Source organism: Amphiprion ocellaris, chromosome 9, assembly GCF_022539595.1.
Source record: "Amphiprion ocellaris isolate individual 3 ecotype Okinawa chromosome 9, ASM2253959v1, whole genome shotgun sequence".
NCBI lineage: Eukaryota > Metazoa > Chordata > Actinopteri > Pomacentridae > Amphiprion > Amphiprion ocellaris.
Window position 1 is genome coordinate 1,725,698 of NC_072774.1, and position 27,144 is coordinate 1,752,841.

Sequence of the window (27,144 nt, forward strand, 5' to 3'; positions counted from 1 at the left end):
AGTTTGCATGTTCTCCCTGTGCATGCGTGGGTTTTCTCCGGGTACTCCGGCTTCCTCCCACAGTCCAAAAATATGCTGAGGTTAATTGATCATTCTAAATTGCCCGTAGGTGTGAATGTGAGAGTGATTGTTTGTCTCTGTATGTAGCTCTGTGACAGACTGGTGACCTGTCTAGGGTGTCCCCTGCCTTCACCTGAGTCAGCTGGGATAGACTCCACCCCCCCCCCCCCCCCCCCCCCCCGCGATCCTAATGAGGATTAAGCGGTGTATAGATAATGGATGGATGGATGGACATTTTAAACACAGTTGATTTTTATTAACAATCCTGATTTTGATAAATTTTCCTAAATGAACTGTACATCACACATGAGATGTTCAAGTACTGTTGGAAAGCTGAAAATTTTATATTTTTTTCTGGTTTTATAGTTTCTGACTCCAGTTAAAGATGTAATTTTAGCAAATTTTTTTGTCTTTCAAACCGCAGCAGGAGACTGAAACTAAAGCAGCTAAATGGAATCCAGCCACAGCTGATTGTGTTTTTATTAAAATATATTTAACAAAAATCTTTTTTTTTTATTTTGGCCTTTTTACGGCTTTATTGGATAGGCGCAGTGAGAGAGAGACAGGAAACGGGAGAAGAGTCGGGGGAAGACATGCAGCAAAGGGCCGCGAGCGGGAATCGAACCCGGGCCTCTGCATCAGGGACCAGCCCTGTACATGGGTCACCCGCTCAACGCGTTGAGCTATACGGGTGCCCCGAAAATCTTATTTTTAAAGATCAGCTCCAGGTTCAGTTAGTGAGAGTTTAGATATTTTCATTCTGATTCCTGATCAGTTTCTGTCTGCTCCATCTCTGGTGCTTTGATGCTCTCTGCCGGTCACAGAGCAGAATGACATCACTTCCTGTTTCCTGCTGAATGCTGATCCGGGATCAGATCGCCCTCTGCAGCTCCATCTTTAATAATAGACTTTTGAGCTGACTAAAGATCAGTGACAGTGGTGGTTTTCCTCCTGATCACAGCTGCTGAGTCAATTAAAGCTCAGCGGGGCAGATCTGGGATCAGACTTTGAAGAACATCCTCAGTTATAAAGAGTTACTGCAGCTGGTCTGGGATCAGACTTTAAACAGACTCAGCTACAAGTTTCAGCTCATTTTGGACAAAAACTGAAGTATTTTAGACAATTTTAAGGTAAAAACAGGTTTTATGTCATTCTCTGCAATTTTAGTCCCTTTAGATCAGGTTTCTGTTCATTTTAAACAGTTTTTACCTCATTTTAGACGAGTTTCAGGTCATTTTAGACATTTTTGAGTCATTTTGCACAAATATTAAAAACAGTTTTTAAGCAAATTAACACAGATTTAATGTCATTTCAGGTCATTTTGAGCTCTTTTAGATACTTTTTGAAAATCATTTTGGACAACTAGAGAGCCAATTGTGGACAGGTTTGGGGTTTTTTGAGTGATTTTGAGTGCTTTTATACAGTTTGTGAGTAATTTTAAGCAAGTTTCAAAACTTTGTAGCTTTTTGGGCAGGATTTAAGTCATATTGGGTAATTTTTAATCATTTTTGACAGTTGTTTATTCATTTTAGATGTGTTTCAAGTCAATTTTGGACAGTTTGAAGGTTCATTTAGATGATTTTGAGTGGTTTTATACAATTTTTGAGTAATTTAAAGCAAGTTTTAGCCTATGTTGGGCAGGATTTAAGACATATTGGATGATTTTAAATCATTTCTGGCTGTCAGCTGAAGTCTAATCGTCGTTCCTTTTCTCTCTCAGGGGCATCGGCAAACAGGGATTCCAGTGTCAAGGTACGGATGAACTTATCCCCTGGTTTTTATTATGTAATCTTCTCTGTGGGTGTGATTCTGAGGATGTTTTTTTTTTTTATTATTTTTCTCCAGTTTGCAGCTTTGTGGTTCATAAAAGATGCCACGAGTTCGTGACCTTCACGTGTCCCGGATCAGTGACGGAGCCCAGACCTGACGTAAGAGTTTCCACCGACACCTGGGACCATTTAGAGTCATTTTGTGAACATTTAAACAATTTTAACTCATTTGTGGCAGGGTTTAAGTTACGTTAGACAATTTAGAGTCATTTTGAATCTTTTATGATGGTTTTTATTTCATTTTAGAAATATTTTCAGACATTTGGGACAAATTTCAAGTCATTTTGTACAATTTTGAGTCCTTTAGGACAATTTTGTAAGTCATTTTGTGCAAGTTTCAAAGCATTTTAGAGTTTTTAAGTAAATTAATACAGGTATAATGTCATTTTCTGCAAATTTTAGTCCCTTTAGAGAAGATGTCTGTTCATTCTAAACAGCTTTACCTCATTTTAGACGAGATTCAGGTCATTTTGGACAATTTTGAATCATTTTACACAAATATTGAAGAAATTTTAGGCAGTTTTTCAGTAAATTAACACAGGTTTAATGCCATTTTCTGCAATTCTGATTCCTTTTGGACATTTTTTAAAAAATAGTTTTAGACAATTAGACAGTGTTAAATCATTTTGGACACGTTTCAAGTCGTTTTGGATGTTTTTCAGTCCTTTTGGACAATTTTAAATCTGCTTGGACAATTTTAAATATTTTAGACAGTCTTTAAGTCATCTAGGACAAGTTTCAGGTCATTTTCCACAATTTTTAAAATTCTTTTGGACTTTTTAAAAATCATTTTGGATAAATAGACAGTGGCTGTCTTATTTTGGACAATTTTGAGTCATTTCAGAATAATTGAGCAAATTTTGGACAAATGTCAAGTCATTTGTGCAATTTAAAGTGCCTGTGGGCATTATTTAAAATTCTATTTGACAAATAGACAGTTTTAAGGTATTTTAGGTGACTTTGTCCTTTTAGACAATTTGAAGTCATTTCAAACAAAGTTCAAAAGCCTTTTAAACTGTTTTTAGTCATTTGGGGTGAGTTTTAAAGCATTTTAACTGCTTGTAACTCATATAGGGCGGGTTTCATGTTACTTTGGGCAGTTTTCTGTTATTTTTCAAATGTTTAATGGCATTTTGGTAAGTTTTGAAGTAGATTTGTGTCCTTTTAGACAAGTTTGTTCAGTGATCGTCATCAATGGCAATAATATGAAGTCTGTGAGTCGTTCTGAGATCAGTGTGAACATTTTCTGGTTGTTTTTCAGACCTGAACGTGTCCACAGCTGACTCAGATTCTCTTTTCTTTCAGGACCTGAAGAGTCGACACACTTTTAAAGTCCACACGTATTCCAGTCCGACGTTCTGCGACCACTGTGGCTCGCTGCTGTACGGACTCATCCACCAGGGCATGAAGTGTGCCTGTAAGCTTCACCCTTTTATTGTTGTTATTATTTAAATTTAAACGTCCTCATATTTTAGTCAGCAGGCGGCAGCAGCAGGTTGTTAAAGATCTTCATTAGTTTGTTTTTCTGCAGGTCAAACTCTCTGACAGAACTCATAAACAGAATAATAACCTGGAACTGATTAAAAACCTGGAACAGCTGATGGAGTTTTGCTTTGTTAAATGTTGATGAAACTCGGGAGATTATTATAATTTAAATTCCATTCAGATAATTAAACTCTCCTGGTTCTGTTCAGGACATCCAGACTGTCGTTTCTCTTCCAGCTGCAGCTTCTGGGACACAATGAGACACAAAATGGCAAAAAAGAGACACAACACGACAAAAACGAGATACAAAATGTCACAAACGAGAGACAAAACAACAAAAACGAGGAACAAAAGGACAAAATCAAGACACAAAATAAAAAAACAACACACGAAATGACAAATGAAACACAAAATGCCAAAAACGAGAGAGAAAACAACAAAAACAAGGCACAAAACGACAAAATTTAGACACAAAATGACAAAAATTAGACACAACATGACAAAACAAGACACAATGAAAAAAACAAGACACAAAGCAACTTAAGTGTAAAATGTTGTGTTTTTTGTGTTGCTTTTTTGTGAGGCTGCGACATGAACGTCCACCGGCGCTGTGAGACCAGCGTTCCCAGTCTGTGTGGTCAGGACCACACCGAGAAGAGAGGCCGGATCCACCTGACAATCCGGGGCGAGAAGGAGGACGTCTACGTCACGGGTGAGAACCTTCTACAGAACCTCCACACAGGAAGTAGGTCTACCTCACACAGGAAGTAGATCTTTCTTCTCTCCGTTCTGACGGTCCTTCTGCTTCCTTTCCAGTCCGGGAGGCTCGGAACCTGATGCCGATGGACCCCAATGGCCTCTCGGACCCGTACGTCAAACTGAAACTGATCCCGGATCCCAAGAGCCACAGCAAACAGAAGACCAAGACCATCCGCTCCACGCTCAACCCCATCTGGAACGAGAGCTTCACCTTGTGAGTCCTCCTGGGCTGAAGATCCAGATCTCAGCTGACCGGTTCTGTCCTCCTTTTAGTTTTGTCCACTGACCCATTCTATCGTCCCCCTTTAGTTCAGTCCGCTGACTGGTTCTGTCTCCCTTTAGTTTCATCAGCTGACCAGTGCTGTCCTCGTTTAGTTCCGTCTACTGACCCTTTCCGTCCACTGACCCATTCTATCGTCCCCCTTTACTTCCATCCACTGACCGGTTCTGTCCACCTTTAGTTCCGTCTGCTGACCCATTCTATCCCCCTTTAGTTCCGTCCGCTGACTGGTTCTATCCCCCTGTAGTTCCGTTCACTGACTGGTTCTGTCCCCCTTTAGTTCTGTCCAGTGACCGGTTCTGTCCCGCCTTTCAGTTAAGTCCGCTGACCCGTTCTGTCCCCCCTTTAGTTCCGTCCGGGGCCACCAGTGGGACCGGCGCCTGTCGGTGGAGATCTGGGACTGGGACCGGACGTCCAGGAACGACTTCATGGGAGCTCTGTCCTTTGGAGTCAGTGAGATCTTCAGGCGTCCCATCAGCGGCTGGTTCAAGCTGCTGGCTCAGGACGAAGGAGAATATTACAACATCCCAGTACCGGACCCAGACCTGCAGGTAGGAACTGGACCTGTCGGTAGGACCGCGATCTGTAGGTAGGAACCAGATCTGTAGGTAAGAACCAGACCTGTAGGTAGGAACCTGATCTACAGGTAGGAACCACATCTGTAGGTAGGAACCTGATCTACAGGTAAGAACCAGACCTGTAGGTAGCAACCTGATCTACAGGTAGGAACCACATCTGTAGGTAGGAACCTGATCTACAGGTAAGAACCAGACCTGTAGGTAGCAACCTGATCTACAGGTAGGAACCACATCTGTAGGTAGGAACCTGATCTACAGGTAGGAACCACATCTGTAGGTAGGAACCTGATCTACAGGTAAGAACCAGACCTGTAGGTAGGAACCTGATCTACAGGTAGGAACCACATCTGTAGATAGGAACTAGATCTACAGCTAGGAACCAGACCTGTAGGTAGGAACCTGATCTACAGGTAGGAACAACATCTGTAGGTAGGAACCTGATCTACAGGTAGGAATTAGGTCTACAGGTAGGAACCGCACCTGTAGGTAGGAATTAGACTTGTAGATTGGAACCAGACCTGTAGACAGGAACCAGATCTACAGGTAGGAATTATATCTGTAGTTAGGGGCCAGATTTGTAGGTAGGAATTAGATCTAGAAGGTAAGAACAAGACCTGTAGGTAGGAACCAGATCCGTTTCTATTTAAAAATCTAAGCATATTTTCCATTTTCAGACGGAACAGTTTTTTCTTCTAGTTATTTACTGGAGGAGACGTTTGAAGGTAAACGGCTTCGATAAATAAATTAACAGGAACTTTAACTTCCTGTTGGTGACTTTGGTGGTTCTATAATAAAATAAGTTCAGGTGAATCAGAAAGCAGATATTTACAGCGTTTGTCCTCAGACCAGCAGCAGAGGATGAACGTCGGTGATGTTTCTGAATAATTTGATGATAAATTCCCTCCAGCAGGGAGCAGGATTGTTCTGCCTGACTGGGATTTACCTTCGGGGGCAGAAAGAAGCTCCACGTTCCTACTGCTTTCCTTCATTTAATACAAGTTGTATGTCTTTTTCAAATATTAAACTCTATCTGAGATGGAAAGTTGAAAAAAAAATTACCTGTCGAGCCACTTTCAGCAGGTTTTTAAACAAAAATATTTCAGATAAAAACCTGAAATTTTACTGTTTGTTAATATGATCTCAGCATTTTTAGAATAATTTCTGCTTGATGAGCTCCGATTTGCCGTTTATAGCATAAAATATTAATATTTATGAAGACGTTTGTCTATTTTTAAAAATAGAAAATACTAAAAAAAGAAGAAAGGTAAAAGAAGAAAAAGCCCTGAAATTTTCTCTGTTCAGTTGTTGAAAATGATCAAAGCTTTGGAATAATTTCTGCTCAACCGTCACTGATTTGCATGAATTTTTATAGCATAAAATATGTATATTTCTAAAGACATCTATAAAATTTTACAGTAATATATCAAATGCTTCACAAGATGTTTTTCTTGTTTAGTTTTTTTTGGTTTAGTTTTAAAATAATTTTTGACTTTTAAAGAAGTCTTTATATATATTTAAAAATATTTATATTATATATAAAATATATATATTTATTTAAAATATTGTTGGGTTTAAACCTGAAAATACCCACGCTCAGCACAGGAAGGAAAGACAGTACTCACAAGCTCAGATCTTTTACTTGCAGCAAGGGGAGACAGAGACTGCATGCACTGCTGTATGCACCGCTGCTGCAGCCTTCCCTCTCCGAAGGGTCTGTATCTCCTCTGTGTCTTTTATTTAGTTTCAACCAGTCATGTAACATGGGGCGGCATCATGCGTCAGCATAAGATATGTTGAACAGTGAAAGTGTCAGAGAAAGTGTCACTTGCATTATCTTATCATATGGAACACGTTAACCCTGTTCTCATGTTTCTTACTGAGTACATACAGACTACAGTTAAAATGTACATGTACTTCTTCAACAAGAAGTGCTTACATATGCATAGAGATACCTTTACAGTCATTCAATGATAACCACAATGAATCTAAGTATAATTCTTCTTACAAATATATATATTTAAAATATAGTGTGTGTATATATATATATATATATATATATATATATATATATATATATATATATTTAATATTTCAAAAATAAACTAAAAAAAGCTAGAAAAGAAAAATATCTCGTGAAGCATTTGATATATTATTCTAAAATTTTCTGATTTTGTAAGTTCAAAATTTTATATATGTTTAGCTTTATATGTCAAATAAATTTTGAGATTTTTAATATTTTTATTATTATTATTATTAGAAATAATAAACTTGTTTTCTCTATTGATAAATATTATTATTATTATTATAATTTCATGTTGACCCCCTTCCAGCAGGTTTATACAATATAAATAAAAATTATTATTAAAACTATTGAAAATAAAATCCAGAAATTTTTACTGTTTGGGCATTTTAGCTCAAATCATCTAATTTTAACAAAAAAAATCTTCCCCACCATCTCTGATTTTCCTGAAATTGTTGTACCATAAAAAAATATGGCTATTTGTAAGAATATCTGTGAGATTTGGCATGAAATATAAAACACTTTCTGAGAAAAAAGCTTTTAAAAGTTTCTCGTTGACACTGATGACCTGAAGTTCAGCAGGTTTTTTGCACCTTGAAAGTTGAGGCTGTTTTCTCTGATTTGTCTGAAATTTTTATGTCATCAAATATATTTTTATTTATTTTTAGGTAGGGCTGGGCGATATGGCCTAAAAAAAAAAATCTCAGATTTTTTCACAAAAAATCCAGATTCACGATTTATCCGATTTTTTTTTTTTGCCCCCTACCTAATCTCTGCATGCAGGAGTCCAGTCTATTTTATGCAAATGAGCTGCAGCCCTCTCCAGGTAAACACACCGCATCGCAGCTGGAAATGCGCTGCATGTGGCATGCTGGTCTGGTTGCAGTGCGTTTCCAGCTGTGATCAGGTGTATTTACCTGGAGAGGGCTGCAGCTTATTTGCATAAAGTAGACTGACTTCTACTTTATGCAAATTGGATGTGGGTGCGGAGATTCCACACATCGTGAAACTGTCCTCAAACTTCTAAACTAGGCGTCAGTGACCTAAAACGAGGACAGTTTCAGCTGCTGCACAGATTATTTCTGCCTCAAATGCTTTCAGAAATACTTTTCGCTGACGTGTTTTTGAAATAAAAGGGGAAGTTTGTGGCCGAGCCGCTGTGTTTATCCTACTTGTCTGCAGGACTGTCCAGCTGAAAGCTCGGTCATGTGACCACGTAGCGGCCTGCTGTTGGTCAGCGCTGTCATGTGACCATGTTGTGGTCCGCGTGATTTTCAGATATGCTGCGTTGCCGTGCAGGAAAATAGCATCTAGTGGACACGTACCTTTAGATCTGCACCGCTCGCCGCCATGTTGTTTGTGTATCAAGCGTGGGGGGGAGGGGGGAGCACTCTGAACTACGGGAGCCCAGCGGGAAGGCGTTGGTGGCGGATGTTGATGAGAAAATCGATTTTCATTAAAACAAATCGACATTAAGTACAAACTCGAATTAATCGATAAAATCGACAGCTCTATTTTTAGGTTTATATATCAAATACTTTTTGAAATTATTCTTCGTATTAGTATTATTAGAAATAATAATATATTTTTTAAATGTATTAGATATCTAATATAATAACATACTATAATTTCACGTGGACCTACTTCCAGCAGGTTTATATAATTAATAATATAATAATATGTAGTAAATAAAAATAATACATCAAGGACTATTAAAGGTATAATCCAGAAATTTTACTGTTTGGAAATTTGATCTCAAATCATCAGATTTTAACAAACATTTCAGCTCCACCCTCTGAACTTTTTATACCATAAAATCTGTATATTTCTAAACATATTTGTAAAATTTTAAATTAAAATATGAAGCACTTTCTGAGAAAAAGCTTTTAAAAATACCTTTTTAAATTTTTTTTTTATTTCACATCGAGCCACTTTCAGCAGGTTTATATAATATACAGTAAATAATAATAATGCAATAATATAGTCCAAAAATTCAACCTAAACTTGTCTAGTTGCCTCCAATTTGTCTGAATTTTATAGAATGAAATATGAATATTTCTAAAAATATCGGTCCAATTTTAGATTCCTGTATCTAAATACTTTCTCTCCTCTTTTTCTTTTTCTCTTCTCCTCCTCCATCCCATAATGATCCTCCAGGAGCCCCAGCCAGATGGCTCCGCCCCTTCCCTGCCTCAGGTCCTCCCCTCTCCGCTGTCCGAGTCCTTCCCAGTGGCCCTGAGTCCGGTCCCGGTCCTGTCCTGCCCCCCCATCCTGAGTCCCGGGAAGGTCAAAGTGGGAATCCACGACTTCAACTTCCTCATGGTTCTGGGGAAAGGAAGCTTCGGGAAGGTGAGAACAGCCGAGAGTCAGCTGATCAGTAGCAGAGAGTCAGCTGATCAACGGCAAAGAGTCAGCTGATCAACAACTGAGAGTCAGCTGATCAGTAGCAGAGAGTCAGCTGATCAATGGCAGAGAGTCAGGTGATCAGTAGCTGTTAGTCAGCTGATCAACAGCCGAGAGTCAGCTGATCAACAACTGAGAGTCAGCTGATCAACAACTGAGAGTCAGCTGATCAACAGCAGTCAGCTGATCAACAGCAGAGTCAGCTGATCAGTAGCTGTTAGTCAGCTGATCAGTAGCAGAGAGTCAGCTGATCAACAGCCGAGAGTCAGCTGATCAACAACTGAGAGTCAGCTGATCAACAACTGAGAGTCAGCTGATCAACAGCAGTCAGCTGATCAACAGCAGAGTCAGCTGATCAGTAGCTGTTAGTCAGCTGATCAACAACTGAGAGTCAGCTGATCAACAACTGTTAGTCAAACCAAACACCACAGAGAACAGCCGAGAGTCAGCTGATCAGTAGCAGAGTCAGCTGATCAACAGCAGAGTCAGCTGATCAGCAGCTGTTAGTCAAACCAAACACCACAGAGAACAGCCGAGAGTCAGCTGATCAGTTTATCAGCAGCTGATGTTTTTGGACAGTTTCTGGGTCTTTTTGGACGGTTTTTGAGTCAGCAGTCGTGAGCTCGGCTTCCTATGTACTATTTAGACAGTTTGTCTTGTTTTTTTTTTGTTTTTTTTTTTTTTTTAACAGTTTCTGGGTCTTTCTGGATAGTTTCTGAGTCAGCCATTATGAGCTTGGCTTCCTACGTGACATTTTGAACAGGTTTTGGGTCATTTTGGGGTAATTATGAATCTTTCTGTACAGTTTCAGGATCTCTTTGTATAGTTTCTGGGTCTTTCTGTACAGTTTCTGGTTCTCTTTAGACAGTTTGTGGGTCTTTCTGTACAGTTTCTGACTCAGCAGTCGTGATCTGGGCTTCCTATCTACCACACAGGCGTCCGTCCTCCCGGCGTCGGTTTCCAGGGAGCCTCTGCTCTCCAGTTTCTCTTTAATTCCCCAGTAGATGAGGCATAATGAAGCGAGCTGCGAGTCCTTCTTCCTCTGAAATCCCCCCACGCTGTTTCATAACCGTCAGAGGAGAGTCTTCAGAGGACGGGAGGAGAAATAGACTCGACTTACGTAAGACGACCGGAGAAGGAGAGACGAACCCCGGGGCTTCAGAGGAGGAATCAGGAAGACTGATGGATGAGAGGAATAGATGTTTTAGCTGGAAACCACGAGGAACACTGATGCTTTATCACAGATACACAAATCTACCAAAGTGTCCTTGGTCAAGTTTGAACTCATTTTGGACAAGTGTCAAGTAAAGTTAGACAAGTTTGAGTCCTTTTGGGGATCATTTAAGTCCTTTTGGATAATGTTTGAGTCATTTTGAACAATTTCTGTGTCATTTTTACAAATTAAAAGTAATTTTGGACAGTTTTGGAGTGATTTTGGACAAGTTGCAAATAATTTTCGACAATTTTTAGACGATTGTTAGCTAATTTTATACAGATTTAAGTAATTTTGGACAATTTTCAAGTAAAAAATGGCCAAAATGACCCGAAAATTACACAAAATGACTAAAATTTGTCGAATATTACTTGAAATGTTTCCCGAATGACTTAAATCTGTATAAAATTAGTTACAAACTGTCCAAGATTAGCTAACAATTGTCCAAAAGGACTCAAATTTGTTGAAAATTATTTGCATCTTGTCCAGAATCACTCAAAAATTGTCCAAAACGACTTTTAATTTGCCCAAAATTACTTGAAATGCATCCAAAGTGAAGCGCAAATTGTACAAAAGGATTCAAACTTGCCCAAAAATAACAATTGTCCAAAATGATTCAGATATTATGCAAAAAGACTTGAATTATCCCAGAATGACTTAAAATTTTTCCAAAATCACCAGAAAATTACAAAAAATGACTCAAACTTGTCTAATATTACTTGAAAATTTTCCAAAATGACTTACATTTTTATAAATTTTTTTTTTTTTTTTGTTATCCCTTATTAATCCCAAGAGGGGAAATTCAGATTTTCGCATATCTCCCAAATGGGGGAGTCAGATCAACGGGTCAGCTGCAGTACAGCGCCCCCTGGAGCAGGAAGGGTTAAGGGTCTTGCTCAAGGGCCCAACAGTGGCCACATCGGGGCTTGAACCTCTGACCTTCTGATCAGTAGTCCAGAGACTTAACTGTTGCACCACCACTGCCCCTTTGTTCCAAACTGTCCAAAATTAGCTAACAATTGTCCAAAATGAATCAAAAATTGTCCAAAAAAACTTTTAATTTGCTCAAAATGACTTGAAATATGTCCAGTGAAGCACAAATTGTACCAAAGGACTCAAACCTGCCCCAAAATAACTAAACCTGTTCAAAATGCTTTGAAAATGGTCCAAAATGACACAGAAATTGTCCAAAATGACTCAAATATTATCTAAAAGGGCTTAAATTATCCCCGAATGACCCGAAAATTGCACAAAAGGAATCAAACTTGTCTAATATTATTTGAAAATTGTCCAAAATTACTTAAATCCGTTCGAAATTTGTTCCAATCTGTCCAAAATTAGTTAACAGTTGTCCAAAAGGACTCAAATTTGCCCAAAAATAACTAAACCTGTTCAAAATGCTTTGAAAATTGTCCAAAATGGCTCAAATATTATCCAGAATGGCTTAAATTATCCCAAAATGACTGAAAATGTCTCCAAAATCACCTGAAAATTGCAAAAAATTGACTCAAAAATGGTAGAAAAGGACTTCAAATCACCCAAACTGACCTAAGACCTGGGATTGTTTAAGCCCTTTTAGATCATTTTGAGTCATTTTGGAAAGTTTTTTTCATCATTCTGACATGTTTTTAACCCATTTTGAGCAGGTTTTAGGTGTGTTTGGGTGATTTGGAGTCCTTTTCTACAATTTTTGAGTAATTTTGGACAAGTTTCAAAGCCATTTTGAGCAGCTTTTAGCTCATCGGAGACATTTGGGGCAGATTTAAGTTCTTTTGGACAATTTCTGTGTGATTTTGAACAATTTTCAAAGCATTTTGAACAGGTTTAAAGTTTTTTTTGGGCAAGTTAAAGTCCTGTTGTACAATTCGTGCATCACTTTGGACACATTTCAAGTCATTTTGGGCAAATTAAAGGTCTTTTTGGACAATTTTTCAGTCATTTTGGACAATTTGCAAATAATTTTCAACAATTTTTGGACAATTGTTAGCTAATATTAGACAGTTTTTAACAAATTTTATACAGATTTAAGTCATTTTTGACAATTTTCAAGTGATGTTAGACAAGTTTGAGTCTGTGAAATTTTTGGTTCATTTTGGAGACATTTTCACTCATTTTGAGATAATGTAAGTTATTTTGGACAATATTTGAGTCATTTTGGACAATTTTTGCATCACTTGGACATGTTTTTAACCCATTTTGAGCAAGGTTTGGACCTAGTTTCCTTGTCACTCATACCACAGTGACCTAAAAACAGCGCTGGAGAACATTCTGACTGAGAGATGCGTTCATGAGCTGCTGGTTTGATGCTTCTGGTGGAGATTTCTGCAGAGAGAATGTGGAATTTGAAGCTCTTCCTCTATAAATACACAGGTTTTGTGTTTTCTGTTCAGGTGCTGCTGGCGGAGGAACGAGGCAGCGAGCGTCTGTTTGCCGTCAAAGTCCTGAAGAAAGACGTCCTTTTCCAGGACGAGGACACGGAGAGCGCTCTGGTGGAGAGGAGGGTTCTGGCTCTGGCCTCCCGTCCTCATTTCCTCACGTCGCTGTACTGCGCCTTCCAGACCGAGGTCAGGGATGAACCCCATAAAATCTGCATTCAGCTGACATTTTAGGACGAGTTTCAAACCACTTTAAAACAGCTTTAAACTCATTCTAGGCAAGCTTCAAGTCATTTTGGGCAAATTTAAGTTTGTTAGGATGATTTCTGTGTCATTTTTGACAAGTTTCATGTAATTTTGAAAAAGTTTTCTAAGTATTTTTAACAGTTTTCACTCATTTTAGACAGATTTAGGTTAATTTTGGTAAATTCCAATGTTTTTTAATAGTTTTCATTCATTTTGGACAGATTTTAAGTTAATTTTGGACAGATTTCAAAGCATTTTAAACACTTTTCACTCATTTTGGACAGGTTTTAGGTTAATTTTAGACAGTCTGCTGCAGTTTCAAGTCATTTTGGGCAAATTTATGTTCGTTAGGATGATTTTTGAGTAATTTTGATCAGGTTTAAGTTTAATTTTAGACAGTCTGCTGCTGAACTCCACAGGTCTGAATGTGTAAAAAGTCCACGAGGTCCCAAATGAAGCTCATAACTTTCAGTAAATTGTCCATAAAGCCGCCTGACATGTTGGCTGCTCCGTCCTCCCAGGAACCGTTTCCGTCCAGGTTGGGTGAATAAATGAAATAATTAGCTTTGCTTTCTTTAACGAGGTCCTCGGTCCTGACGGAGGTTGAGCAGTTTGCTTTTTAATTTGGACAGGAGCTGATTGTTGATGTGTTTCTGCAGGACCGGCTGTACTACGTGATGGAATACGTCAACGGAGGAGACCTGATGTTCCACATTCAGATCGTCGGGAAGTTTAAAGAGGCTCACGCAGCGTACGTCCTTCACTTTACCGCTTTTCTTCTTCATCATGCAGATAAAATGTCAAGAAAAACACATCATCCTCCCACGAATCTCATCTCTGAGTCTTCTAGACAGTTTCAGCACACATTTCAAAGCATTTCATCATTTTTTTTTTTGCATAACTTTGGACACATTTCAAGTAATTTTGTGGTTTCAAAGCTTTTCAAATGTTTTTTGTGTTGTTTTTTATAGGTTTGAAGCCAGTTTGGACATTTTTTAGTACTTCTGAGCAGATTTTAACAGGTTTTGGACACGTTTCAAGTCATTGAGGCCAATTCTGAATCCTTCTGGGCAATTTTCCATCACTTTGGGCATATTTCAAGCTCATATCAAACATAAAACCTGTGGAAAATGACTTAAAGCCATTTAAAAGACTTTGAAACTAGTTGATGACTTCATTTAAAAATGCCCAAAATGACTTAAAATGACTTAAAACTGTCTGAAATTCTTTGAAACTTGTCTAATATGACTAAAATTTGTCCAAAATTACCTGAAACTTGTTAAAAAATTAGTTAAAAACTGTCCAGAAGGACTTAAAGTTGCCACAAGATTGCTTGAAATGTGTTCAATATAATGCAAAAATTGTACAGAAGAACTCAATATTGCCCCCAAAAGCTTGAAATCTTGTCTAAAATGAGACATAAACTGTCCAAAAGGACTCTGAATTACCCATAATGACTTGAAATGTATCCAAAAATGGACACCAAATTTTCCAAATTGAGTTAAAAGCGATCCAGAATGAGTTGAAAACATTGATTTTAGTTTTAGTAGTTTCAAAGCATTTTAAATTGTTTTTCACTGTTTTTTTTTTTTTTTTTTTTTTTTTAAACAGGTTTGAGGTCAATTTTTAGAACTTTTGGACAGATTTGAACAGATTTTGCACTAATTTAAAGTCATTTTTGGTCATTCTGAGTCCTTTTGAGTCATTTAGGACATGTTTCTGGGCAGTTTTTAACTTATTTTAGGCAAATTTCAAGTCATTTTGGGCAATTTTAAAACATTTTAATGTTTTCAAACTGCTTCTAAGTCAATTTGGGCAGTTTGGTGTCCATTTTTGGACACGTTTCAAGTCATTTTAAGACTACTTTGAATCCTTCTGGACAGTTTTTAGCTTTTATAGATGTTTCAAAGCGTTTCAAAGCATTTTAGACAGTTTTTAGCTAATTTTTAACAAGTTTCAGGTAAATTTGGAAAAATTTTGAGTTATATTAGACAAGTTTCAAAGAATTTCAGTTTTAAGTCATTTCAATTCATTTTGGGTAATTCAGAATCGTTTTGGACAATTTATGTCTCATTTTAGACAAATGTTCAAGCTTTTAACCAGTGTGGACTTCTTTAGTACAGTTTTCACATCATTTTGGATGCATTTCAAGTCATTTTGTGGGAATTTTGAGTCTGTCTGGACAGTTTTTAGCTCATTTTCAAACGTTTTCACACATTTTAGACATTTAAACAGGTTTTAGGTAATTCTGTGCAATCTTTGAGTCATTAACTAGTTTCAAAGCCTTATTTCCACAGGTTTTGTGTTCAATTTGGGAAGTTTCAACTCATTTTGGGCAATTTTAAGTCCTTTTTGACAATTTCTGATTCGTTTTGGACAATTCTAAAACATTTTAAACTGTTTTCAACTCATTCTGGATTGCTTTGTCACTTTGGACAATTTGGTGTCCATTTTTGGACACATTTCAAGTCATTATTGGTAATTCAGAGTCCTTTTGGACAGTTTATGTCTCATTTTAGACAAGTTGGGCAGTTTTGAGCTTTTCTCTCCAGTTTTTGAGTCATTTTCAGCAGGTTTTTGGTCGGCACAGGAGACCTGATTGTTTGGTTTAAAGTTCAGAGAGGCTCCGTCCTTTAATCTCAGCCTTTCTTCCTTTGTTCATCATCACAGCGACTCATAAAAAGTCCTCATTTCCTTCTGGAGACTTTCTCCTCCCACTAATCTCATCTTTCATCTCCGTTTTCCCTCCATCCCCCCTGCTGTTCGTCTAATCAATAATCTTTGATCAGTCATCTGAAACTGAAACCTGTCCTGCTGCTCATTTCCATCTTCATTTCCTACCTTTCATCAGCCTGAATTCTCTGAGAACCTCCGTCCTCCTTCTTCTTCTCCTGCAGGTTTTATGCAGCAGAGATTGCAGTCGGCCTCTTCTTCCTCCACAGCAAAGGCATCATCTACAGGTAGGTTTCTCTTCTGTTGTGAAGACGTTTATCTGTGGAGATGATTCATCCCGTGTGATCCCCCTCCTCCTCCTCCTGTCAGGGACCTGAAGCTGGATAACGTCCTGCTCGACAGCGAGGGCCACATAAAGATCGCAGACTTTGGGATGTGCAGGGAGGGCATGTTTGAGGGCGACACCACCCGGACCTTCTGCGGTACGCCTGATTACATCGCCCCGGAGGTACGAGGAGCTCCAGGCCTCCACAGACTACCCTCATTTCCACCGTTTTCCACCATTTTCTACCGTTCCACCTCTTTTCTTCTGTTCGACCTGTTTTGCAGCTGCAGTTCCTCCGTCCTCTATGACCTTGTCAGCATTTTTGAATAATTAACTTCACGTGATTTAATTAGCAGCAGTGTGAGTCTGAGCTGTGAGGTTGTTGCTTTGGAACAACTGTTGTCCTTCACAGACCTTGTAACTCGCAGTTTTTTCTCTTCTGCAGCTCACGACTGAAACTCACATTTAGACAGAGTTCAGTTTGCAGCCTGCGTGTCTTTTTCAAACTTTTATTGATTGCAGATTATTTGATATTTACTTCAAAATTTTCACACAAAATCGTCAAAGCCTGTTGCAGAGCTGCAAGCTTTAAAATGCAGCTATTAAAGTAGTTTTTGCAGATTTTATTTGCACGTCTTTTGTGCAGGTTACTGAACGGTTTACACGTGAATGATTAGAGACAGGACACATCCAAGACAAATGAAGAGAAACTATAAGAGTATGATAATATCACCAAAAAAAGACAGACAGACAGATAGATAGATAGATTCAAACAAGAGATGAGAAAATGAACATAAAACCAGATAAACTGAATAAAATATGAGTAAGAAAATAAAATTTCATTTCGGACATGTTTCAAAGCATTTTAGACTATTTTAATCTAAGTTTAGGATAATTTTGAGTCCCTTTGGGCAGATTTTAACTAATTTTGGGCAATTTAAAGTCAATTGCAGCCGTTTTTGAGTCATTTTGGACAATTTTCAAAGCATTTTAGACCATTTTAGACTAATTTTGGACAATTTTGGGCAATTTTAAGTAAATTTCAACAGTTTTTGAGTCATTTTAGACAATTTTAAGTCATTTTGGATATGTTTCAAAGCATTTTAGACGGTTTTAAGTCATTTTAGACAATTTTAAGTCATTTTGGATATGTTTCAAAGCATTTTAGACGGTTTTAAGTCATTTTAGACAAGTTTTAATCATTTTGTGGAATTTGGAGTCATTTTACACAACTTTCAAGGCATTTGAGACCATTTTATACTAATTTTGGACAAGTTTTGTGTTATTTTGGGCAATTATGACTCATACGGAACATGTTTTAAAGCGTTCTAGACAGATTTAAGTCATTTTAGACATGTTTCAAGTCATTTTGGGCAATTTCGAGTCCTTTCTGACAAATTCTGACTCATTTTGTCATTTTTAGACAAGTTTTAGGTCATTTTGTGGAATTTTGAGTCATTTTAGATGACTTTCAAACCATTTTAGACAATTTTAAACTAATTTTGGACAAGTTTGGGGTCATTTTGGACAAGTTTCAAAGCCATTTTTATAGTTTCAAACGCATTTGTTCAGGTTTTAGGTCACTTTGGGTCATTTTTAGTCCTTTCTGAGTCATACTGAATATGTTTCAAAGCATTTTAGACAGTTTTAGGTCATTTTAGAGAATTTTTAGGTCATTTAGTGCAATTTTGAGTCATTTTAGACAACTCTCAAAGCATTTTAGACGATTTTAAACTAATTTTGGACAAGTTTTGGGTCATTTTGGACAATTTTAGGTCATTTTGGGCAATTTTTGAACATGTTGAAATGTTGTTTTATGTGGCCATCACTTCACTACATCGTTTAACTCCCCTGAAAACTAACTGAGGAGCTTAAATAGGATGTAAATGATGTCAATGAAAAGGCGGTTTTGATGTCCAAAGATGACGGATTGAATCTGCGTTCTGAGGAAGCTGCAGGATCTTTGCTGGGACTCGCGGCTGCAGCAGAGTGGTTCTTTGATAGCATAGAGCCGCTGATACTTTAAACCTCCGGGTATCGACTCTCTTATGTAAACACCCATTGATTCTGCTGCGTCGGCATTCTTGGAAGAGCTGCCATGTATTTCCCTGGAGGGCCCAGAGTTGTTCCACACACAAACCACAGAGCAACAAACAAACAAACACAAAGCGTCACAGAGTCATGTGTCGGCTGTTTCTCAGCTCATTTAACTCTCCTTTATGGTCCAGATCGTGGCCTACCAGCCCTATAACAAAGCCGTGGACTGGTGGTCGTACGGAGTGCTGCTGTACGAGATGCTGGCCGGACAGGTAACACCAACAACACACCTGTTGTAGTATTAGTATTTCTAGCAGCTTGAACTCATTTTATACAGGTTCCAGGTCGTTTTGGGTCATTTGGAGTCCTTTTGGGCAGATCTTAACTAATCTTGGACAATTTTAAGTTCTTTTTCAACAGTTTTTAACTCATTTTGGACAGGTTTTAGGTCATTTTGGGTAATTTTGAGTCCCTTAGGTCAGATTTTAACTAATTTTGAGTCATTTTAGACAACTTTCAAAGCATTTTTGGCCATTTTAAACTAATTTTGGACAAGTTTTGGGTAATTTTGGGCAATCATGAGTCCTCTCTGACAATTTTTAGTCATGTTGGACAAGTTTCAAAGAAGTTTTAACAGTTTCAAAGTCATTTTGGACAGGTTTCAGGTCATTTTGGTTAAGTTGAAGTCCTTTAGGGTAGATCTTAATTAATCTTGGACAATTTTAAGTCCTTTTCAACAGTTTTTGAGTCATTTTGGACAAGTTTCAAAGCATTTTTCGCAGGTTTAACTCATTTTAGACATGTTTCAGGTCATTTTGGGTAATTTTGAGTCCCTTAGGTCAGATTTTAACTAATTTTGAGTCATTTTAGACAACTTTCAAAGCATTTTTGGCCATTTTAAACTAATTTTGGACAAGTTTTGGGTAATTTTGGGCAATCATGAGTCCTCTCTGACAATTTTTAGTCATGTTGGACAAGTTTCAAAGAAGTTTTAACAGTTTCAAAGTCATTTTGGACAGGTTTCAGGTCATTTTGGTTAAGTTGAAGTCCTTTAGGGTAGATCTTAATTAATCTTGGACAATTTTAAGTCCTTTTCAACAGTTTTTGAGTCATTTTGGACAAGTTTCAAAGCATTTTTCGCAGGTTTAACTCATTTTAGACATGTTTCAGGTCATTTTGGGTAATTTTGAGTCCCTTAGGGCAGATTTTAACTAATTTTGGGCAATTTTAAGTTAATTTCAGCAGTTGTCATTTTCGACAATTTTTTTAAGCATACTGAACATGTTTCAAAGAATTTTTAACAGTTTCAACTTCATTTTAGACTGGTATTTGGTCATTTTGTTCAATTTTTAGTAGTTTTAGACAACTTTCAAAGAATTTTAGACCATTTTAAACAAATTTTGGATGAGTTTTGGGTAATTTTTTGGCAATTTGGAGTCCTTTCTGACAATTTTTAGTCATTTTGGACAAGTTTCAAAGAGTTTTTAACAGTTTCAAACTCATTCTTGGTCAGGTTTTAGGTCATTTTGGGTCATTTGGAGTCATACTGAATATGTTTCAAAGCATTTTAGACAGTTTTAAGTCATTTTAGATGAGTTTTGGGTCATTTTGTGGAATTTTGAGTCCTTTTTTGACTCATACTGAACATGTTTCAAAGCATTTTAGACCATTTTAAGTCATTTTAGACAATTTTTATGTCATTTTGGACAACTTTTAGTCATTTTGGACAAGTTTCAAAGAATTTTTAACAGTTTCAAACTCATTTTGGTCAGGTTTTCGGTCATTTTGGGTCATTTCATGTCATTTTGAGTCCTTTTTGACTCATACTGAACATCTTTCAAAGCATTTTAGACAGTTTTAAGTCATTTTGTCATTTTAAGGCAAGCTTTCGGTCATTTTGTGCAATTTTGAGTCATTTTAGACAGTTTTCAAAGCATTTTAAACTCATTTTAGACAAGTTTTGGGTAATTTTGAGCAATTTTAGTCCTTTTGGACAATTTTCATACTGAACACATTTTAAAGCATTTTAGACAAGTTTCAAGTCATTTCAGTCAACAACACACCTGCTCCTAAAGAACTTTAATTATATCTGCCGTCCATCTGTAGTTTCATTAATACCTCGTCTGTGTTTCCTCTTAAAGCCTCCGTTTGACGGCATCGATGAGGAGGAGCTGTTTCAGTCCATCATGGAGCAAAGCGTCTCGTATCCTAAAAGTCTGACTCGTGAAGCCGTCGCTATCTGCAAAGGAGTGAGTTTATTTCTACTTCCTGTTTGAACTTTCACACACAGTTAAGATTAAAGAAAAAGTATTTTAGTCGTAATAACCGTGCACATTTACTGACTTCTTAAAGGAAAAGTTCAGCATTTAAGGACAGACTTGAACTTCTGTTTATCTGGAAGAACTGTTATATGGAACCATGTTTCTGCAGCTGTTGTTTCCACACGGACGCATTTTAACAGCACAACAACCCCCCTCTTCTTCTTTCTCTTCTTCCTCATTCTTACCCCTCCTCTGTCTCCTTCCTCCTCTTTCTTCCCCTCTTCTCACCCCTCTTTTTACCCCTTCCTGCCTCTCTTACTACCCCTCTTTTTACCCCGTCCTGCCCCAGCTGCTGACCAAACATCCTGCCAAGCGTCTGGGTGGAGGAAAGGAGGCGGAGAGAGAGATCAGAGAGCATCCTTTCTTCCGCTGGATCGACTGGGACCGACTGGAGAGACTGGAGATCCCTCCACCCTTCAAACCCAGAACTGTTAGTCTGAAGAACCATCATGCAACCTTCATCCAACCAGCATCCATCCATCCATCCACCCTTCAAACCCAGAACTGTTAGTCTGAAGAACCGTCATCTATCTATCTATCTATCTATCTGTCTGTCTGTCTGTCTGTCTGTCTGTCTGTCTGTCTGTCTGTCTGTCTGTCTGTCTGTCTGTCTGTCCTCCTCCGTCTCTCCGAGGACTCTTTTAGGGAACTGAATCCATCATTTCCTTCCCCTCTTCCATCCTTCGTCTCCCAGCATGTTGCCTTCCTTCCTTCCTCCTCCAGATCCGACCATCCAGCGCTACCAGACAGAACCTCTGACCTCCATATGCTAATGTCCCCCATCATTAGCCCGTCAGGGTCGGAGGCCAGGAGCATTAGAATAATGAGATTCACAGTCTTCCTGCAGCAGCTGTTTGGAGATAAAGAGATCTGGGGGAGGATTCTGTCTGAAGTCTGACAGCTCGAACAGCAACTAGAGAAAATATTCACCTCTCCTGGAAGTTTCTTTCTTTTATTGCTTCTCAGAACTGAATCATGGTCAGTTTATTTTGGACTTTATGGACAAGAATTTACCGAGATTCAGATTCAGAAAACTTTATTTGTCCCCAGGGGGCAATTAAAAAGGCATGTAGAGCAGGCAGTGCAACAGTGGTGTAATATTTTAACAAAAAAGACAAAGACGCGAATAACAGGACACTATAAAAACACTATAAAAACTGCTCTACTAGCCAACCGGTCAGCCACACGAGCAGCGACCCAGGGTTCGACAGATTCACACAAAGTAATGTTAGTTATTGAAAATATGAAACATAAAATAACACTATTGGTCAAATGGAGTCAGTGATTGTAGTACAAAGACTAGTGGATCTGAAAGTCCAGTCCCTGGTGGATCAGTCCTCCTGGATAGAACTACACCATGAAGACTAAAGAACTCCCAAGAAACTCTGAGGAAAGTTTGTTGAACAGCATCAGTCAGGACGATACAAGAACATTTAAAGTTCCTGAAGATCTCCTGGAGTCCAGTTAAACCCATCATTAAGAAATGGAAGGAAGATGGAACATGAATAAATCTGACTCGAGCAGGACGTCCTCAAGACCTGAGAGACCAGAGAGGGAGGCCACCAAGACTCCTATGACTCCTCTGAAGGAGTTCCAAGCTAGTATTAACCACCATGCTTCACATCATGATGCTGCCACCACCATGCTTCACATCATGATGCTGCCACCACCATGCTTCACATCATGATGCTGCCACCGCCATGCTTCACATCATGATGCTGCCACCGCCATGCTTCACATCATGATGCTGCCACCGCCATGCTTCACATCATGATGCTGCCACCGCCATGCTTCACATCATGATGCTACCACCGCCATGCTTCACATCATGATGCTGCCACCGCCATGCTTCACATCATGATGCTGCCACCACCATGCTTCACATCATGATGCTGCCACCGCCATGCTTCACATCATGATGCTGCCACCGCCGTGCTTCACATCATGATGCTACCACCGCCATGCTTCACATCATGATGCTGCCACCGCCATGCTTCACATCATGATGCTGCCACCGCCGTGCTTCACATCATGATGCTGCCACCACCGTGCTTCACATCATGATGCTGCCACCACCATGCTTCACATCATGATGCTGCCACCGCCGTGCTTCACATCATGATGCTGCCACCGCCGTGCTTCACATCATGATGCTGCCACCGCCGTGCTTCACAGTGGGGATGGTGTGTCCACCAATCATAGTGTCTGATGAACTTAAAGCTCCACAGTGTCAATACTTACACAATCATTTATTTGACATTTTATATTTTTAATGAATTAACAGTACTTCATTGAAAAAAAGGAGTCTTTTTATTGGAACTTCTTGTCCAGAAAACCAAAATAAATTGATTATGATTCAGGTTCGAGATGCAATAAAAAGGTAAACGTCCAAGGAGGTGAATACTTTTATAGCTGCTGTATGTTGAGAAAGAAAAGTTTACTGTAAATATGTGTTCTAATTTTAATCTGTTGTGTTTTCTTCTTCTCCTCCGTCTTTTTCTCCCTCCTTCTTCTTTTTCTCCTTCTTTTTCTTCCTCTTACCCATCTTCTCATTCTTCTCCTTGTTCTTCTTTTTCTTCTTCTTCACCTCATTCTTCTCATTCTCCTCTTCCTTCTTCTTCTCCTTCTTATTCTTTCTCTTCTCCTTCTCCTTGTTCTTCTCCTTCTCCTTGTTCTTGTTCTTCTCCTTGTTCTTGTTCTTCTTCTTTTTCTCCTCCTTCTTCTCCTCCTTCAGGGCGGGAGGAAAGGTGAGAACTTTGACAAGTTCTTCACAGGAACTTCGTCGGCGTTGACTCCCTCCGACCCGGAGATTCTTGCCGCCATCAACCAGGAGGACTTCCAGGGTTTCTCCTTCCTGAACCCAGACTTTGCCCCGTCGCCTCTCACCGCCGTTTGAAAATGGCCTCTGTCCCTCTCCCCAGTGCTCCCAGTTCTCCCAGTTCCTCCTCCTGTAGTAGTTTTCTGGCAGAGAATTTAAACAAGAGAACTTTAATTCTGACGTTTACAGCGAGAAGACACACCTTGAAGCTCTGCAGATCTTCTGATGTAGGAGAACCGTAGTAGAACCTGAACTTTCTGCATGCAGCTTGTTTTTATAGCTCTAGTCCTTGAACCTTTAATCAGACCACATAGAGGATTTAACAGTTTCTTTGTGTTTATTACAGTAACTCAGCAGCACTAAAGCGTCTCTCACTCTGTTTGTTTTAGCTGAAGATTCTCTGACTGCGACTCAAACTGAGCTGGTTGTTAGTTCAGGAGGGCTGACTGTCAGTCCTCAGCGTGACTCCAGATGACCTGATGAAACATTTAAACAACAATCTTCTTCTTCTTCTCTGCTCTGATGTCGTCATCTTCTTCTTCTTGTTCATCATCTTCGCCTCCTCCTTCTTCGTCTTCTTCTTCTTTTTCTTATTATTTTTCTCCTCTGCTCTGACATCTTCATCTTTTTCTTCAACTTCTTCATCTCCTTGTTCTTCATCTTTTTTCTTAATCTTCTAATTTTTCTTCCTCTCCTCCTTCTTCTTCTCCATCATCATCTTCGTCTTTTTCTTTATCTTCTTCTCCTTCTCTTCCTTCTTCTTTTTCTTCTTATTCTTCTTCATCTTCTCCTTCATTTTCTTTATCTTCGTCTCCTTCTTATCCTTCGTCATCATCATCGCTTCTCCTTCTTGTCCTTCTCCTTCTTCTCCTCCTTCTTCTCCTTCATCATGCTGAACAGAGAGGTTGAGTTTTAACGCTGATCTCTCCTAAACTACCTCCAGCTCAGTTTGTGTTGTCGTCTCTCCCTCTGTTTGTGTGTTTTAGCTTCGTATTCTTTGACTCCGACTCAAACTGAGAGTTAGTTTAGGAGGGCTGGCCGTCGCTCCTCTGGCCCGATTCGACCTTTTTTGGTTCAGCGTGAGTCCAGATGACCCGATGAAACGTTTAAACAACGCTCGATGTGACGGTTAATGCGGTTGCAGTTCAGACTGTTGCAGGGATTCCTCACAGTACAGCAGCATTACTTCAGAATCAGTGTTCTTCCTGAGCTCTACATGGATTAATCCTCTCTTACAACATCTTAACGTCAAATTTCTTTTTATTTTTGATGCAATTTTAGAACAAAGTCCTCTTAATAACGTCCAGGTACTCATAATTATGAACTTAGCGGTGCAGAACGCAGAGCTTTTGGCTGTGTAATGACGTACTGGCAGCATTGATTAGGAGTAATTAAAAGTGGGGCTCGCTGGGACAGTTCAATACGTGGAAAAATAATAGCAGCGCTGGCGTTAAACGCTGCCTGAACGGGGCAGGTGGTGGTTTAATAACCCCTTATTTCACCAACCAGCTGCTCCATAAACGCAGATGTTTTAACCCAAACATCTTCTAGCTCGGCTTGAGTTGAAGTCAAACATCAGAAACCTCCAATAATCAGTCCCTCCAGGATTTCATGGGCTTTTTTTCAGATTGTTGGAGCCTAAAATGCCTGAATTTGCAGTGATTTTGATGCAAGTTGTGATGTTTTAAGCATATTTGTTGCGATGAAATTGCAGGAGACAGTGGCACTGGCTAAAAAGTTGCTTTTTATTTATTCTGAAGCTAATTCTTTAACAGGCTTCAACCCATTTATAAACCTCAACAAAAACAAGACAAAATATTAGAAAAATTAAACACAAAACAACAAAAATGGCACATAAAACAGCGAATGAAGTGAAACACAAAATGACAAAAAAGACAAAAACAAGCGAGACAAAAAGGAAACACAAAACGACAAAAACAAGAAAAAATGACAAAAAATGACGTCAGACAAAAAAGACCAAAAACAACAAAACCAAGACAAAATATTACAAAAATGACACACAAAAGAACAATGAACAATCTAGTATTTTACTTTCTGATCCAAACAACTTGTCATGGTCTAGAATTGATTTTAAATTTACAGTTTTACTAATTTACAATCTGCAGTTAATGTCTTCTCTGGAATTTTTGCACTTTGAGGACCGGATTGGACCCTCTGGAGGATTGGTTTTCAGATCCCCAGGTAATAATAACGTGCGAATAGTCGTTTTATTTTTTGCAGCAATTTTTGTTGGTAAACAAGAGACATTGGAATCGGACACGTCTGGATCTTCAAACCATAAACGCAAACATTGCAAATTCCTGGAGGGACTGAAGACACGATCGATAACAGATGGAATGATAGATGATTCATGTTTGTTTTCATGTGCTGGAATAAAGAAGAAATCTAAATAAACTGAGAAAAGAACTGCGGAGGTGAAGTGTGTGATTCTATGTGAGAGTTTCCTCCACCGGCCTCCTGAAGACGTCGACCTTCCTGTTGGGTTCGGAGCGTCTCTCAGGACCGACGTCCCCGCAGAGATCCCAGTTAGAACAAGTTGACCTTCACATTAAAATCTCATCAGCTTGCCATCTCCCTCTCCGCCTCCCTCCCTCCCTCCCTCCCTCCCTCCATCTTCCTCCTCCTCTTCCTGCCCTTCATCGTCGCTCTTCCTCTCTTCTGTCAGATCTGAGCTGTAAACGCTTCGCCGCTTCGTTCCTCCATGAATCATGTTGTCAGGATTTATCGCCGCCCCTCGTATCTCTCTGTTGTTGACCGTTGATGTCTCGTCTTGTCCTCGACATCAGTGTTATCATCTGTTTGTGTTCCCCGCTAATGGAGGTCGAGCAGAATAGCTTCAACCTGGGACGGTCCTCATTAAAACAGGAGGAACGGAACATAAAACTGGACTTTTTCTGCTGTGAAACATCAGTTTAAGCAAAAAAAAAATGCATGTTCTGATCTACACTACCGTTCAAGAGTTTGGGGTCACTTAGAAATGAGTTCATTAGGATCATTATTGGATATGTTCCAGAGCAGTTTAGACTGTATTTAACTTATTTTTGGACTGATTCAAGGCATTTATGGACTTCTGAAGTCAATTCACACCATTTTAAAATCCTTTTAAACAGCTTTAGACTCATTTTAGGCAAGTTTCAAGTCCTTTTGGGCATATTTGTCTGTGTTAGGAATATTTTTGACTCACACTGGACAAATTTCAGGTCATTTTGAAAATGTTTTAGACTATTTGGGGCACTTTTGGCTCCTTTTTCACAATTTTGAGCATTACTGCATAGTTAATGTGGTAAATGACTATTTTAGCTGGAAACAGCTGATTTTTAATGGAATATCTCCATAGGGGTACAGAGGAACATTTCCAGCAACCATCACTCCTGTGTTCTAATGCTACATTGTGTTAGCTAATGGTGTTGAAAGGCTCATTGATGATTAGAAAACCCTTGTGCAGTTATGTTAGCACATGGATAAAAGTGGGAGTTTTGACCCCAAACTGTTGAACACTAGTGTATGTTTCATACCAAGAAGATGTTGATGCTAAAAGTTGGTTATAGAACAGAAACCAGGGCCTGTAACTCTGAAAATACTCACAGTGTGAAGGTAAAACTTTGCAAAGATACTACAGTTACAGCAGATAAAGAGTTTTACTTCAGATTTGATGGATTTTATGTGGAATGATCATCCTACAAACACCTCAGTCTAAATGT

At 38.8% G+C, this 27,144-nt stretch overlaps 1 protein-coding gene across 2 annotated transcripts; it reads left to right on the plus strand.

The window, feature by feature from the left end:
• Nucleotides 1-1,913: 1,913 nt before the first annotated feature.
• prkcg (protein kinase C, gamma) lies at nt 1,914-26,053 on the plus strand. 2 transcript variants are annotated; one of them, XM_055013579.1, is made up of 14 exons: nt 1,914-1,988; nt 3,195-3,306; nt 3,958-4,086; nt 4,191-4,347; nt 4,763-4,964; nt 9,169-9,360; nt 13,018-13,191; nt 13,908-13,999; nt 16,146-16,208; nt 16,291-16,429; nt 18,475-18,555; nt 20,425-20,532; nt 20,894-21,110; nt 23,339-23,503. In XM_055013579.1, the coding sequence occupies exons 2-14, from the start codon at nt 3,294-3,296 to the stop codon at nt 23,353-23,355; spliced, it is 1,584 nt and encodes a 527-aa protein (XP_054869554.1). In that variant the 5' UTR covers nt 1,914-1,988; nt 3,195-3,293; the 3' UTR covers nt 23,356-23,503. The 2 variants fall into 2 exon arrangements, with proteins under 2 accessions (XP_054869554.1, XP_054869555.1); XM_055013580.1 differs by lacking the exon at nt 20,894-21,110 and having other exon boundaries at nt 23,339-26,053.
• The last annotated feature ends 1,091 nt before the right edge of the window (nt 26,054-27,144 follow it).

What these genes read in the sequence shown, in the direction of transcription:
- prkcg (XM_055013579.1), top strand. An exon ending in ACTGCGCCTTCCAGACCGAG is followed by an intron (nt 13,192 to 13,907) that starts GTCAGGGATGAA and finishes GTGTTTCTGCAG; the next exon opens with GACCGGCTGTACTACGTGAT. An exon ending in AGCAAAGGCATCATCTACAG is followed by an intron (nt 16,209 to 16,290) that starts GTAGGTTTCTCT and finishes TCCTCCTGTCAG; the next exon opens with GGACCTGAAGCTGGATAACG.